General features: G+C 52.9%; 1 protein-coding gene across 2 annotated transcripts in view; it reads right to left on the bottom strand.

The window, feature by feature from the left end:
* Positions 1-52: 52 nt before the first annotated feature.
* ANKRD52 (ankyrin repeat domain 52) overlaps positions 53-15,532 on the bottom strand; it is a 58,347-nt gene continuing 42,867 nt past the window's right edge. For both annotated transcript variants that reach the window (XM_075901892.2, XM_075901891.2), the window contains exon 28: positions 53-13,872. In XM_075901892.2, the coding sequence (XP_075758007.1) occupies positions 13,628-13,872 (245 nt within the window). In that variant the 3' untranslated portion in view covers positions 53-13,627. The remainder of the gene's footprint in view (positions 13,873-15,532) is intronic.

A 15,532-nucleotide genomic window follows, 5' to 3' on the forward strand; every position in this document is an offset into this window, starting at 1 on the left:
CTGGTGCTACCCCTGAGGGGCGGGCAGTGGAACTCAAGGATGAGAGAGGACGTAGAAGCAATAGCATTTTAATAAACATAATTGATTCAAAGCCACAATATGAATAACAGGATTGGTCGCAGCATACATTGTATAAAATAGATCAAGTCTGAATGCTTTTTTACATTTTATTTTTAGTTCCCCTCCCCCCCTCAAACTGATGCAGGATTTCTGAAAATACATACACGGAACATCTTAGACAAAAAGGGACCATTCACTAGGCTGGCACGTGGGAGGGTGGCATTCACGCTGGGGGGGGACGGACAGATGGCTTGGTTTGTTTCCTTATTGTTCTCTCTCTCTACAAAGATAATCTTTGAATTTCACAGTCCCACGAGGGACTTTAAAAGCTTTGGGTTTCCCTTGAAGAACGGGATTTTTTTAAAAAATTTCCTCCATAGAGACAAGTGCTTCGTTGTTCAGGACCCGCTGGGGCGTGCCAGGTTGTACGGTAGGGAGAGAAACCAGCTGGAGTTGGCATGGGCTCCTATCGTGCATGCTAGGCGCCCCGCCTCTCACCCGTAAGGGTGGGACCCAGGGGAGGAGGTCGCCCTTTTAAAAATTGTAATTGCACATCAAAACTCGGCTGATTTCACACCTGCTCTGGAGTTCACGCAGAGCTGTTCTGATACGCCGCCCAGCTGTGAGCAGGGCAGTTGTGCTTTCAACCCGCGGCGCAAAGAAGAATTAACTGCTTCGGGGGGCTGGGGAGAGAAAAAAAGTTGGAGTCTCTTCTAAAGATTAGTCCAGGACTTGCCATTCCCTGGCCATGGGCTGATATTTGGCTGCAGCATCCTGTGGGAATCCTCTAGCCTCTCAGACATCCCACATCTCATGGGCGTGCCTCTCCCCTACTTGCTGAAATTAAAAGGCATTCCAATTACGTTGCCCTGCAACCTGACCGCCACATAAGGCCCCTGCCTATTAGGAACAACAGCGTCCCCCCCATGCTGGGGTCAGCCCAGCAGGTTCCAGATTCAGTGCTCGGAAAGGGGAAAAATTCCGGGGAACCAAACGTACCGTTTATTTCAAAATCAAACCAAAACACAGCAGCTGTTACATACAATAAGCAAACAGATCAATCGAGGCGAGAGCCCTGCATAGCCCCGCGCCGGCGAGTGTCAGTGCTTTCCACGGAGGGTCACAGGATGCGGGGTGTGTGTGTGTGTGTCTGTGGCCAAGGAGGAAAGTTCTTAGTGGAAGTTTTCCCTGCAGCTCTTTGGCTGGATCTGCCCTTCCTCCCCCTGCCCCCAGCAACGCAGCCAGCCGCTCGGGGAGTCGGGAGTCTGTCAGAGACAGGAAAGCATTCTACACATCCGTGAGCCGTTCCGTTTATTGCAAGAGGTAGTGTGAACAGTGCAGTGAGTCTAAAATTAAAAAGCTTTTTTTTGTATTGCCAACCATCTCCGATACACAACCCCCTCCCCCCGCAGGCGTCAAATCCACACACGCGTGTAGCCACCTCCCTGCCACGCGCACGCAGAAACTCAGTAGCGAGCGGCCGGGTCCCCTCTGGCTAAGTCCTTGCTCTAAGCCAGCTTCAGGCTGGTCCCCAACGCACCGGACCGAAGGGAACTGAAAACGCGCGGGTGTGTCCGAGCCGCTGCACCGAGCTCCCCCCAATGGGGGCACCTGTTTAAAGTGCATGCGCTCAGGCGGGGGGCCAGGGAGGGAGCCCCTCCTGGTGCTGTCGATTTGTGGGAAGCCCTGTGCTAATTCCTGGGGGGGCAGGTTAGAGGGGATCCGTAAGACCCCACCCCACCCAAGGAATAACCCCTCTTCTTAGAGCTCCCCAAAAGGATCTTCCTTCAGGCTGGCCCTCTGCACTGGCACCTCCACATCCAGAAATGGACACTGACAGCTGGTGTCTGCTCCAAAGCCAGGTCCCCCCCCCCCCCCCCCCGGCCAAGCCCTATGGCCGCCAACAAGCCGGCTCAGTCCCTGGTCGCTGGAACGGAGCCCAAACGGTGCTCAAAACCACAGGGCTTCTTGCAGCCTATGGCCTCCAGGCCTCCTTCTGCATCCAGGGGACACCCTCCCCCCCACCCCCGCGATGCTGCTGCACCAGGCGTCCTCAGCCCTCCCCGATCTCCTGCCCGGGGCTGAGACGCCTGCTCCTGCTGCTCGGCTTCGGAAGGTCTCGTCCGCCCAACTGGGTTACACCACAGCTGGGAACCCACCAGCGCCTCCTCACTCCCACGCAGCACTTATGGGTCAGGTAAAAGGCAAGTCAATTTCAGGCAGCGCTATCTCTGTCCCCCTGGGGGGGGGGGGGGTTGGTGCAGCCACCACTCCCCTTCTCTGTCAGTTTCCCCCCCCTGAAGCCCAGACCTCTGGGTCTGTCCATTGTGCAGGGGTGGGGGAGCTTTTGCTAGAACCCGTATCTTCAAACAGGCCGTAAGACCATCCTGCTGGCTGACGTCAGGGCCACGACTGCAGAAGCAGACACAGAAAGTCGGGGGTTCGGGGAGTGAGAGAGCTTTCTCCCAGCTGCCCAAAGCCAGGCCAAGCCCGGATGTGTTAAAAGCACCATCCCCCAAGTCAGAAAACCAGAGCTCGCGCGGTCTGCACCTCTCGCGTTAAAGGCACGGAAGACGGCGATCGCTTCGTGGGACCGAGCCGGGTGCGACCCTCCAGGCCTGTGGCGAGCTGCCGAGGCCGCCGGTCGGCAAAATCCCTAACCCGCCCCCCCGCAGCGCGTGTGAATGGGACAGAACTGACTAGAAACTCACCGAGCGCGGTTCTGAACATCCACAGGCGCAAGGAACAAAGAAATGGCCCCAGTCCAACCCCCCCCCCCCCCCCGGCGCATTTGTGTTCTTCGGTGAGAGGCCGGGCACACACGTGACCTGTGTCAGCAGAGAGAAAGGACTGGGGAGAGCAGGGGTCCACCCCCACTCACTCCTGCGGCGACAGCCTGGCCACCTCATATGTCGGGCACCTGGCACCCCACAACCCATTCTAGGAAAGACGCGCACAAGGCGCCGATTACGGGACACCCCCCCACCTCAGCACCGTCCCACCCGAGCGCTGTCCGGAGAGCAACGTGCCACGCCCACGTGCAAAGGAGAGAGTTCTACCGCGAAGACACGGGGCAGGCTAGCTTGGGACCGAAATTGTCGGCGTGCTGCAGCGAACGTCCCAGTCCTAGCTACAGTGCCAATGGGCAGGCAGGAAATCCTCCTTCCTTGCCACTCCAATTCCCAGCCATTTCAGCGCCTTCGGGAAGCCCCTGCTGCTGCTCCCCGCGCCGCGCAGACCGAAGAACCTGCGGGACGTCTATTGCTTTAGCGAGAGGGACTTTGGAGGGGACAGTCCTGCAGACTGCCCCCCGCGTTTGGCACGTCTGAGACAGAGAGAACATAAGGAAACCAAGCCCCTGCTGCCTTTCCTGTTTTAAGATGAACTCATTTAGCAGGAGTAATTATTGCAATCAAGCTTGGAGAATTCCTTACAAAAATCTAGTCCCTAACAGTTGCTAACAGGGCAGGGAAAAGGGTTATTTAACTAATACTGATGCTACAAAGCGTCTGGGGAGGTGGCAGGAAAATACACAAAGATTGTCAAGACGGAACAGGTTCAAAAGCAGAAGTTCTGGACGCATGTTGCAAGACAGCAACAAACCCAGCAGGAGATGGGGACCTGGCTCGTTTTTTCCCAAAGCAAATGAGCATCAACTTTTTAAAACTCCCCCCCCCCCCCCCCCGGCAGGTGCAAAAGAAAGAAAAGGACAGGAAGAACTCGATGCTTATTTAGAGGGGTCTTGACAAATCTTACTGAGTCTAAGTAAGTAACTGGCAAGACCAGGCACGGGGCATGCTTCCAGCAGGGAGAATCCAGGGCCTTACGTTACCCTTGTCAAACAGCAAAGTTGGAGCCTTGTAGACAAAACACACCCCTCAACTCTCTGACCTTCCCCCCAAAGAAGAAAGTGACACTTTTGCTTATCCTGTCACACAGCCAGGCCTGGTACATCTTGGAATAAAAAATGATGCCAGCCAGGTTGTTTCCCAGGCGTTTACAGGGCCTGTTTTGCAGAGCTTGGTAGAGGTCACTTGTAGCAGGTTATTTTAACAGCACAATCCTCTGACACACCCTCCCACCCCACCCCCATCTGCAGGTATATCAGGGAAACGGCATCCTAAACCACAGTGCTGGAGGGGTCAGTGCAGACTACCCATCTAGTCAATTTCAAACCAAGAATGTCAAGTCCTTTCATGTCCCACAGCTACCCCTGAGCTCCCATGGCAGGTTCTGTGGTGTGGTCCCCACCTTTCTCTCTTTCAAAAATACTTTTCTCTCCTCTGCATAAATGGGAGAAACCGACCAGACTCAACCACCTGGAACCAGAGAGAGAGAGATCTATTTTTTTCTTCTAATCTGCGTTATAGGCAACATGGGTGAAATCGACTTACGCAGCACAAGGACCTGGCATGGATTTTCCGCTGGGGGCGGGGGACTCTGTACCAAAGCACGATACAAAAGTGGCTTCAAGACAGAAGCATGAGTTTTAAGTGGGTGCTGTATGGACAACAGATATATTGGCAAGGAACCGGGCCCATTTCTTTGCTCCTTTTGAGAGGAATTTAGCGGCAGAGGTATTATTAGCTAGAGATGTTTCTCACAGAACAAGCAGCTCAGGAAGAAACCAGGAGATTCCTGCTACATATTGCTGGCTTTTGTTTCTGATTCTGAAACCCTTCCCCCTTAAAGAAGCAAGCAGGAGAAAGCTCTAAGGAGCTCTAAGGCCAAAAATAAAATAGAAACTTGACCGATCCGCAGGGACGAGACAAACCCTCCAATCCGGAACAGTTCAGGAAATCCAAAGTGCCTTAAGTGTGCGGGGCAAGAGGGTCGGGAGGGAGAAGGTGCTGATGCCACAGAGAGGGAAGCTACGCTGACACAGGACAGACCACACAACACGCAAACACACCCTCCAGGGACAGAGGAGCCTTTCAAGTTTTTGGTTTTTCAGGGAGGATACAGATTTAAAAAAAAAAAAAAATCAAGACCCAAATGAAAAATATCGTCAGAGGAGGGGAGATAGAAGCTGGCACATCGCTGTTTTCAGTGCAATTTTAAGTCCATATTTACAGGATACAGCTAGTCTAGTGAGTTACTGCAAAGAGCTGCTACAGACTCACACACTATGCTACAAGCTAAACACATCAGCAAGGGGAGCGACGGCTCTGTGTTCTAGTAGGAGCTGCCGGTGCTGCGCCGCGAAAGGTGGCAGACCCGCCAAGCGCTCAACGACGCGCTCTCTGCGAGTCACTGACAAAGTCGGACTTGATGCCCTGGCGTGGCGGGCCAAGCAGCCCGGCTCGAAAGCGCAGCCTGACGACAGGCCACGTCCAGCCCGGCAGCTCCCAAAAAGCAGCCCAAGGAAGGGACCGCTTCGGGCCGGGGGTTAGGGACCTTCTCGGCAACATTTGCCCATCACGGTTGCGCGCTGCTTTTTGGTTTCTTGCAGGGTTGAAATTCAGGCGCAATCATGTCGCAAAACTCGCTGGGGGAGCCGCGCGGCTAGCGACGCAGCCTGAAGCCCTGACGTTCAAGAGCCCACGGCCGGACCGGGGGGAGCCGAGGGGCAATGATGGGACAGCCAAAGGGGCAGGAGTGCAGTTGATCAGGATGCAAAATCTGTTCCATCTAAGTCATGTGTGTGCATGTGTGTGTGTGTGGGGGGGGGTGCCACTATTCAAACCAACCTACCAGAAACTGCTTTACATCCAGGTGGGGCTTTTGGTTTCTTTGCCTGTTTTGTTTGTGGGAGGGTGGAAGAGAAAGAAAATCCAGGTAGGTTTCCACGCACCCCCAAACCCTTCCCCCGCAACCTAGGAAAGGGCTTCAAGGCCCCCTCTTTGCACCCCCCCCATTTATTTTAAATCTACAGTGAAAGATTGTTGGGACCCGAGCTGGGAGTTCTGGCCCCGCTGGAGAAAGACCAACGAACCGGCTCGTTCCCAGTCGCACGGCATGTGCTGGCAAACAGGTCTCTGGCTCCCTTGAGCTTCTGGGCTGCCAGACGGTGGCTTTCAGACCAGACAGGCACAAGCAGCGTAAAGTCGCCGGCCACCTTGTAACTCCAGAAAGAAACATGCGAGCAAGCCGAGGGCCTCCTAGGAGCATTGCACAGAGCGCTCGTCCGATTCAAATGCCTGCAGGCTTCTTCCTCACCCCATCAACGCCCCAAGGAAACTGACAGCTCCAAGCCACTTCCAACCCCTGCCCCTCCGCCCCCCTAAGGGACAGCTGGTTTAGTGATTACCTTCAAGTAGAACAACAAGAAAAAGTCTCTTTGAAAGCTGGCCGGACTTCAGAACCGAAGTCCGGTTCCATTCGAATGCCCAGCAGAACCGCAACGCTCGCACAGGAACAGGGGGCAGTTTCAAGGGACTCAGGCCCTCAATTCCTTCCCCCGAATGTTGGCTAAGGCGCACAGGGTCACCCCCGAGGGATTCTCAAACTGAAGGACTGGCCTTTTTTTTTTTTGGTCATCTTCCCCCGTGCCTCCCCTGCGGCGTGTATTGCTTTTATGAGACACCTCTCTCCCGGACAAGCCGGATGTCGCAGTAGTGCAAATTCAGACACAGGATACAAAAGGCAAAGCTGCCGAAAGGTCTACAGTGGTTTGGGGGCACGTGGCTGACTCCTTTCTTCACTGCTGTTGGTTGTGCCTCTGGGGAGAAGGGGTGGCGTTTTCTCCAGCATTTTCTCCAGTGCATTCCCCCAGTGACAGAGACGAAAAGCTAGCGCTGTAGCTAGAGACTCCGTCTAACAAAGGAGCCAGATCTGGCGGGGCTGATCATAAGAAATCGAGAACTCACTGGATCCACCAGGAGAAAGAAGCTGGTTTCCCCTCTAACATTTATGGATGGGAAGAAAATGGCCAAACTTCCACACTAGTTGCTTTTGGTCACCTACAGCAGGCCAGACCCCATATCCCAGGGTGCCCTGCTTTATTTGTCTGGCCAGCTGGCAGGAGCAGGAGTCTTGGCCTCTGCCACCCTCTGAGTTTGATTTAGCAGGACTGAACTAGACCTGCTAAATCAAACTCTGGAAGATCGATTGCAGCAGCATGGAACTTCTGCTGAGTGAAAACATGGCCCAAGAAACCTCTTTCCATCCCATTGTAAGCAGCTTCACTCTCTCTGTGGCCTTTCCGCCCCCTTGGCTCAACGAACTCCACCCCCCCCCCCCCCAGAGATTTCACGCTGGAGCTAGAATGGTCACGGAGCACCTCACAAGAAGAACACAGGGCACGAGAGGACAAGACATGCTGCAGCCTCCCCTTTACAGTGTCCGGATGCGTACCGGGCCTCTGCTGACTATTGCTAACCCATCCTAACCAGGCAGCCTGTCGACAGAGCAGCACAGTTTGGTCCTGACCAAGTGCGTTACAAATGCACAGCTCGGGTGAAATTGCATCCCGACTCTTAAAACCACGACAGCGGCTGCCATGCGCCGAGGTTCAGCTCCCGCAGCGGGCTGCGTGCGTTTGCGTGATTAGTTTCAAGCTGATGAATGCTAGGTAAGATTGGATTTAGTAAGGCTATTTTCCTTCCCCTCCTCCTCCTCCTTTGCATTGGAAGTCACCTGGAAGAGACGCCCCCGCACACGCTGGAAACCCGACACACAGAAGAGGAAGAGTTGTTTATACCTGACTGGCGATGAGGTCTGTCCTATCTTATTCAAAGAAATGTTTTATGTGCATAATATACAGAGGTGCAGCATTTACACATAGGATATTGTAAAGACACTGAGAGCTTGCTACAGATTCCTTAAAAGTCCTTAAAGGTGTCTCCCTCCCTCCCCCCCCTTTCGGATTCTAATTGGTTTGTTTCACATGGCAACTTTAAGGACTTTAACTTTGACTAAATATTCATGATCCAAATGGAGCCAACGCTCGAAATTTCTCCCCCTCTTGCTTCTGCTGAAAAGTTTCTCACATTACTCCCCCTCTCTCGGTCCCCAAAGGTGTCCAGTTTTCTCGCTCTGCTGGCGGTTTGCGATGTTTAACCCTCTCCTGCCCAGTGCTGCTGAAACCAGATGAGCTCAGCCAAGTGAAGAGGCTGCCACGGCTTTTTGCGGCTGCAAAAAACCGAAACCGAATGGTCCATTTTTTCCCAACAGCAATCTCAACGGAGGGTTGGGCGGGTTTTGACTTTGGTTTCTTATCGAAGGCAAAGGTGAGAGCAGGGCTTTATCGTGAGAATGGAACAGAAAAGACCGTTGGGGGGGGGGGGGTCACAAGTGTGTGTGTGGGGGGGGGGCGGGTGGAATCACACACATCCCACCCCGCCTCTTTCTGGTCCCTGTAACAAGGAGCCTTTCGTTCAGGAGGAAACCCTCCACCGTACTAGGGCTGAAGTGCAAGAAGAAATCTGGGGATAGAAATTGATTTTTTAAGGGGTGGGACAAGAGATTGGGGAGATCTAAACACTGTTCCCCACCCCCGCTGCTCCCACCTAACCATAAAAAAAACAAACCACCTGTTCCTTTTTTTAACCAAATACTTGTAACGCACAGGATCAACGACCAAGAGCCGCTGGACACACAGAAGTTACTTAAGCGCTTGGAACACCCTGGACAAGAAAACGTCGGGCTACTCTGAGACTCTCCATGGCTGGGATGTGGATTTCATCCCCGCCTTAGATCCGGGACCGAGCGCCCCCTCGCCCTTCTTGTGGGACAAGGGGAAAAAGAATCAAACTGGTACCGAAAAAAAACAAAACAAAGAGAGAAGCCTCTAATTTGTGATTCAGGAATCCCCTCCCCACCCCAAAAGAGACGACGGTGTCGTCGTCATCATTAGGTTATTTTCGAATTCATGGAAGTGCCCATCGGGAATCAAGCCAATTCCTGGCTTCCCAGGCCTGCTCTCTTTAAGGACGTTACATTCAGTGTTTGTCAGCAGTTTATATGGCTCAGCTGAGCTGCCGGTCTAGCAGCGTGTCTAACAATGGCAGTGCAAATACATCTTTTGAGTTGAAATGCATTTGTGCTGTTTTTTTTTTTTTTTTTTTAAAACACAACTTCCCTTTGTTCATTCATTCCCTAGAAACGGAAACTTTCAAACTTAAAATATAAACCCCACGACACTCCTCTCTCGCCCCCTCCCCCCTCCCGGCTGCTCTCGATCCTGTGGGTCACTAAAGAGAAACCAGACGCTCCGGTTTTAACAAAAGTGCTTGAAGCAAGTGCTGTGAAGCGAGGGCGTGGAGAGAAACTTCCTTGGAGGGTGGGGGGCAATGCCAGCCCCGGTGAGTTCGAAAGTGGTCTCGGGGGGCACTGAAGGGGTTTACTCTACACCAAATCTATGCACGGAGCCTAAGACAGCGATAAGCGGGCATGGTCTGACTTTGGCATAAAGGTCTGTGGAGAGGAAGTCTTAGATAAACTCCTCCCCCGCCACCACACACAAAACACTTAACGTTCTTACGCCGATGCAAATGAGGTGTCTTGGGGGGGGGGGACCCCGAGCGGAAGTTTCCCTCCGACCCTCTTTACAATGCACTAGGGAAACCATCACAAATCTCGTTTAGCAAAATAATGCATTATTACCAAACACTTTGATTATTACTTAAATTGTCAAGCTGTGCTGTCAAATGTATACATTACAGCGTTAAAGGAGAACAAGACTGGCGCCTGCGGAAAAAAACACCATTTCCCAAAATTTTCCCCCCCACCCCTCCCTCAATGCCCCTCCTACGGATGCACTGCTGGAATTTTTGTCCACTCCATTATTATTAGGTTTTAAAAAAAAAAAAAAAAGACAAGGGAAGGGGTAAAAATAACCCCCCAAAAACTTACTAAGAGCAAATAAAATGAACTTAAACACAAGTACGATGCGTCCGAGCGAAGAAATGCTGAAGCCCTTAGAGAGATCACATTGATTGTCTTGTCAGAGTTTAATCATTACCATGTCAAGTGAAGAGGTAACGCATTACAGCACGAAAACAAGGCAAACCAAAGGCTGGTTTTTTTTTTCTTTAAAAAAATAAAAGCTTAAAACCACTATAATACTTGAAAAAAAAAAAAAAAAAAAGCACACTTCAAATACTATGCTAAGATATTCCCTTGCCCTGAAGAGGGGAAAAAGGCTGCCCTTATTTGAAATGATTTCAAAATCCTTCCCCTGGGATATTTCATTAAAATGAAAGCAACACGGCATTAAAGTGAGTTCAGCGCCGGCCCTGTGAAGTTCGTGCACACAAGATGAAATCTTAGCCTTGGAGTCAATGGGCATTTTGCCATTTGCTTCCACAGTGCGAGCATTTCACTCCAAAGTACCGAGCTGCTAAAGGAGTTCTGCCACAACCCTGGAATCCTCCCCTCCCACCCAACGTGTCAGGGCTCTGGGATGGACCCCAGCAATTCTGTCTTTGTTCCTTCTACCCGCCCCCACCCCGGGGAAGGACAAAGAGAAGGGAAGCCAGAGCTTCCCAACCTGCACAGCTTTCTCAGTGTATTGCTCTTGTACGCTTCTGAACAATCAGACTTGCTGTAGCACTGCAGGGGAAAAGACATTTGCCCTTGGGAAAGAAAAGACAAACGGTGACTTTGGACCCATATTCCTGCCCCCTCCTCCGGAAGGGGCTTATTTGGAAGGCTGAGAAATAGGCGAAGCCTGAAGTCAGTATGTCAAACATGAAAAGAGAAAGCATTGCAAGAGGCAAGTACCTGAACTCGACAATAATGTAAACAAGTCTTTTTTTTTTTTTTTTCCAGTTCTCCCTCTGCAGAATACTGAAAAGGATCTTTCAAGAGGATCTTTCATTCAAGTTTTGTGTGGTCTGAGTCCGAACTGAGGTATTCGGTGTAGAAAGGTAACACTTGCTATCAAGGTAGAGAGCATTAGTGCGGAGGATGGAGGTTAGGAGAGACTCGATCTTGCCGCAATGTACCTAAGAAGTGAGCCTTTCGTAACATGGTGGTGGAGGAGGACTGGTTCAAACAGGCCACAGTGCTGATGGCCAAGAGCATCTTATATAGTGGCCTACAGCCCATGTTGTTTGAGCCTCACAGAATGGGCCAGTATCCAGCGGGCGAGGAGAAACCACCACTCTGCGCTTGTGCTCTGGGTGGCTAGGCTATCCGGGACCCCAGCGCCGTAGGTTTTATTGAAGCGCATTGAGGGAAACGGGAAGGAAGAAAAGGTCTGAAGCCAGCCCAGCTGGGGATGTTAGGCCCCCCTCTGAAGCCGAGACCTGGCTACTTCGCTTCCCACAGAGGAGCCCCTAGAGTGCAAAGCACCCAAGTTCCGCGGCTGTGCACATCTCAAGGGCGGTGTTGAGCGGGGGTGTCACATGGCAATGTTATGCTGTGAGGCTAAAGACAGTGACGCGCAACAGGAAAAAGAAACCGCCAGGCCATCTATGTCTTTGCTACTCTCCAGGTGAAACCCTCCCGGGAAAGGAAGAGAAGAGCCGACCACCCAAAGGCCAGGACTGCGGCTTCACATTTGGTTCTAAGAGTTTTAACTTTGGTAAAAGAGCGCATCAGCAGCTCTTTGCTGTTCCAGACTTGAATAGCTCCTCTGTGTCAGCACGCCCACATCCTCATCTCTCTACTCTGGCTGTGTCTGCAGGATACGGCAATTCCTCGCGATGCCCCCGCCGCAAAGCACCGTAAACATCTGGCCAACACACAAATCCAGAATCATCTTCATTTCCGAAGATGCGCTTTTGATCTGCAACGCGAGGCGGGCCAGCCAAACCGTACGGCTCACCTCTTTCCTGTAACAGTCCTATTGACCAAGAGGAGAAAGTAACTGACTAGCACCGATAGCTTGCTGAATGAAAAGGACAGAGATCCTTTCGTGGGTCTCCTTTGACCCAACCCAATTCTTGGTTCTCGAGCAATTTCATTCAGCACCTGCACCCATGTCACCTGACTATGGTTTGAGAACCAGCCTGTTCCCCCATCCCCAAGGCTGCAAAAGGAAAAAGAATCAAGTGGAAAAGATCGGACGTTGAAAGGTTTTTGCCCCGTCGACCCGCTTTGATCGCTACATCCCAGTCTTTGGCTTTGAATGGACTTGCGATATGGTGAAAGTTCTTGGTTTTTTTTTTTCCTTTTGTTTTTGCACATGATACTGTTACAGTAATTTGAGAAAAAGTAGTGCACATTCTTGAATGTTTAAACATGCATTATAAATATGACTTTTAAAATAAAAAATAAACACCACTAAAACGAAAAAGCCACGCATCCCACCCACCCACACACACGCACACGCTAACAAAACCTGCCAAGATGCCACGTGAGAAAAATAAATACAGGCTTAGGTTTGTGAATAAGGACTTTGAAGTGCATTATTTTTCCTTAATTAAAAGGTTAAAACTTTCAGAAAATTATTTTTTGTTGTGTTTTTTTTAAGGTAAAAACTCATTTCGTTATAAATAATTTTTTAAAAAGCAACACTGACTGACGCTCACAGAGGAATGACCACGCCGACACGGAGAGGAACAAAAGAAAACAAGGAATCGCCTCTCAGGAGCCAACATTTTTCCAAACGAAAAAAAATCCCTAAAGTGCCTGGTGTGAGGAGGGACTATTCCAGCAGTGCACACGTGGGCCCCGAGCTGACCGCAATGGCGGGACAGTAGCACCCGTTTTTGCATATGAAGGAGTGAGAGCTGCCAACGGTTATCTCAATACCCTGGGTACAGTAGTCGGGGGATTCAAGTGTTCTGGCGGGAATCCAAGGAGCAGAAAAACAAAGCAATTCAGATGAAGGGGGTGTTACAATGGCACTTGCCCGGGTGCTAATGACCACCGCTCGGCGGTCGCTCGTTTGTCTAATTCCCCCCTCCCCCAAAATATCTCCCCCCAGAGTTCAAGTTTCCGCTTTCCGGCCAGCCTGTGCAAAGGTGGAACGAACACGGTTCTGCAAAGCCAGGGGCATGGAGGGGAAAGGAAAGCAGAAGGTTACGCAGGCAAGGTCCAAGGGGAGGTGGAGTCGAGCCAACTCCTGGGCCGGGAGGGACCGAACGTTCCTCCCATCTAACGGCTGCCGCGTGAAAGGAATCTGCGGTCCGACCCAGACTGGCGGAGAAGCCCCCCTACCAGTGAGTGGCCTGGGAAAGTTGATAGCTCCTGGGAGCCCAGCTGTTCCCAAGAGACAACGCCCAGTGACGGCCCTGATCTCATGAGTGTGGCGGCAGGAGGAGGGCACACTAGGAGAACCCAGTCTCCCCCACCCCACCCCCGTCCTTCAAAGGAGCTTTCCAGAGGGGAGACGTTAGCGCTAAAAGCAGAAAGTTAGAAATCGGAAAAGTCCCTTTCTGAGAAAACCTGAACCACTCCCTGGGACCCGTTGTGCTACCACGAGGGCACCGCATCCCCCTGGCGGCTGCTCCAGGTGGGGCTGGGCCTGCACGCCGCCTGGGGAGGGGAAAGGCTCTCGGCCAGCTGCTCGTTAAGTCAATTAGCTGCTGGCCACCAAGCGAGGGAGAGAAAGCTCTCATTTCGGTTGCCAAGCCCTGGCTGGAAGGCCTGTCCAGTCTTGTTCTCCTTTAAAGTGCCCTATATTTATAGACTTTCTAAATAAATAGAAGAAGCTATTAGATACCCATCGTTTAAGCTACTCCGAGTAACAGCCGTCTAAGCCGATCGCATTGTGCCGGTCCTTGGTGTAGGGGCATGTGCTGCCATTGGGCAGGGTCCCGCAGGCTGCTGTTTTGGCCGCAATGCTGCAGTTCTTGAGGAGGTTGAAGCTGAAAGGGCTGATGGTGTCTTTAGGTGGAAAAGGCTTCATGGTGGAGAGGATAAGTGCCAGGCAGTCTGCCACGTCCTTGTTGGGGGCGCAAGCCAAGGCGGGGGTGTGACCTGCAACAGAGGCACCGGGCAGGGCTGGTGAAGCCGGCTGCAGGCATCCCCAGGGCCCTGGGACACTGTGGTGGGGAGAGGCGCACTGCTCCCCCCACCTCCGCTGCAGTGGGGCTGGAAGGCTGGGCCAAGGATTCGGGCATTAGCCTGGGACTCAGGGCCCAGGCTCCCCGGGAACACCCAGCGCCCTGCCGCATTCAGATCCAGGCATTCCAAACCCTGGGTGCACCGCTCCCATGGCGACGGGGCCCAGGACATGCAGGTAAGTGGAGACCATCTGGTGCTGGAGCATGGCAGGCAGCACCAACTTCCTCTCCCCGGCCCTGACCACGCACCCGGGACCCATGCAGGGCTCTGGATTAGGGTTGTTAGATATCGTGCAACTGAGTAGTTGTGTAACCGCCTGAAATTTTACCTGGTACGTGACTTTGGATGGTCTCCAGGGGTGGGACCAGCAGCCAGTGCGCGCCGGCCCCACTCCCAGACCCCCTGCCCCTCCTGCGCTGCTGCCTCTGTATCAGAGGTGGGAGCCGGGCTGCCAGGGGAGCCAATTTAAAAACCAGCTCCCCTCGCGGCTACCTGTCGCCCCGTGCTGCTACCTCTGATACAGCAACTGTGCCGCTGTGCTCCCCATGGACAGAGGCTGCCCTGCGGCAGCAGCCCCTGTCCAGGGAGAGCTTGAACCCCCCCAGACAGGGGCTGCTGCCGGACCAGCCTTTTCAGTTGGCTCCCCCAGCACTGGCTCCTTCCTGCCCCTGTAGGAAGCAGCAAAGGGCGGGGCAGGTGGGTCCGCAGAGCCGCCATGCGAGCGGAGCCTGCTTGAAAGCCAGCTCCCTGCATGTAGCAGCTCCAGCCTGCCCCCTCATCCTCCGTGCTGCTGCCTCAGAGGCAGAAGTGCAGGGAAAGGGGGTAGGTGGATCTGGTGCTTGGGGGGATCTGGTGCTAGCCGGCTCCCCCCACTTGCTGCCTCTAACACAGCAGCAGCAAAGGGGTGTGTGTGGGATATGCGTGTAGTCGAGAAGATTACCCTAGTTGACATCCCTCGTCCGAATGGATCAGCTGGTTTAGAAAAAAGATGGACAAGAGGCCCCCGACTTGCGACGCGATCTGTTCCTGGGGAAGCGTCGCAAGCCGGGGGCGTCGTAAGTCGAGCTCTCGTTTACGATAAGCGCCATGCACCATCGTAAATGCGGGCCGAGGACGTAAGTGGGGGGTTTCTGGCCCCTTCTGCACTTACAGAAATGGTTGTAAGCGTGGGGGGGTTGGAACTCAGGGGCCTCCTGCATTTGCCCACTGCATTGCATCCCCTCTCCCACGGCAGCAGTCTTTGGTCCCGCTGCAAAGCCCGTCGTGTTTTCCTGGATGGCTGCAGCAGGGTTAGTCCTCTGGTCTCGGAGAAAGGCAACTGGCTCAACGGGTTTTTTATCGTGTGGTAACCGTGCCCGGAACCTTGGATTCGATTATTTCGACCAGGGCGATTGGCGTTCCCCGAACAGAGGAGCCGGGGCTGGTGCGCAGCCTTCTTGGAAGCCTGGCACCACGGGACTCACATGTTACTGCTTTGTGGCTCACGCCGGTCTCGGGGCTTTTGGCAGTTTCTAAACCCAGGCCAGAATTTCAGTGGGGGAAGAACAGAAAGGAACAGGGCCCGATTTGGTAG

Source organism: Pelodiscus sinensis, chromosome 31 (genome assembly GCF_052426305.1).
Source record: "Pelodiscus sinensis isolate ZL-2025 chromosome 31, ASM5242630v1, whole genome shotgun sequence".
NCBI classification, from domain to species: domain Eukaryota; kingdom Metazoa; phylum Chordata; order Testudines; family Trionychidae; genus Pelodiscus; species Pelodiscus sinensis.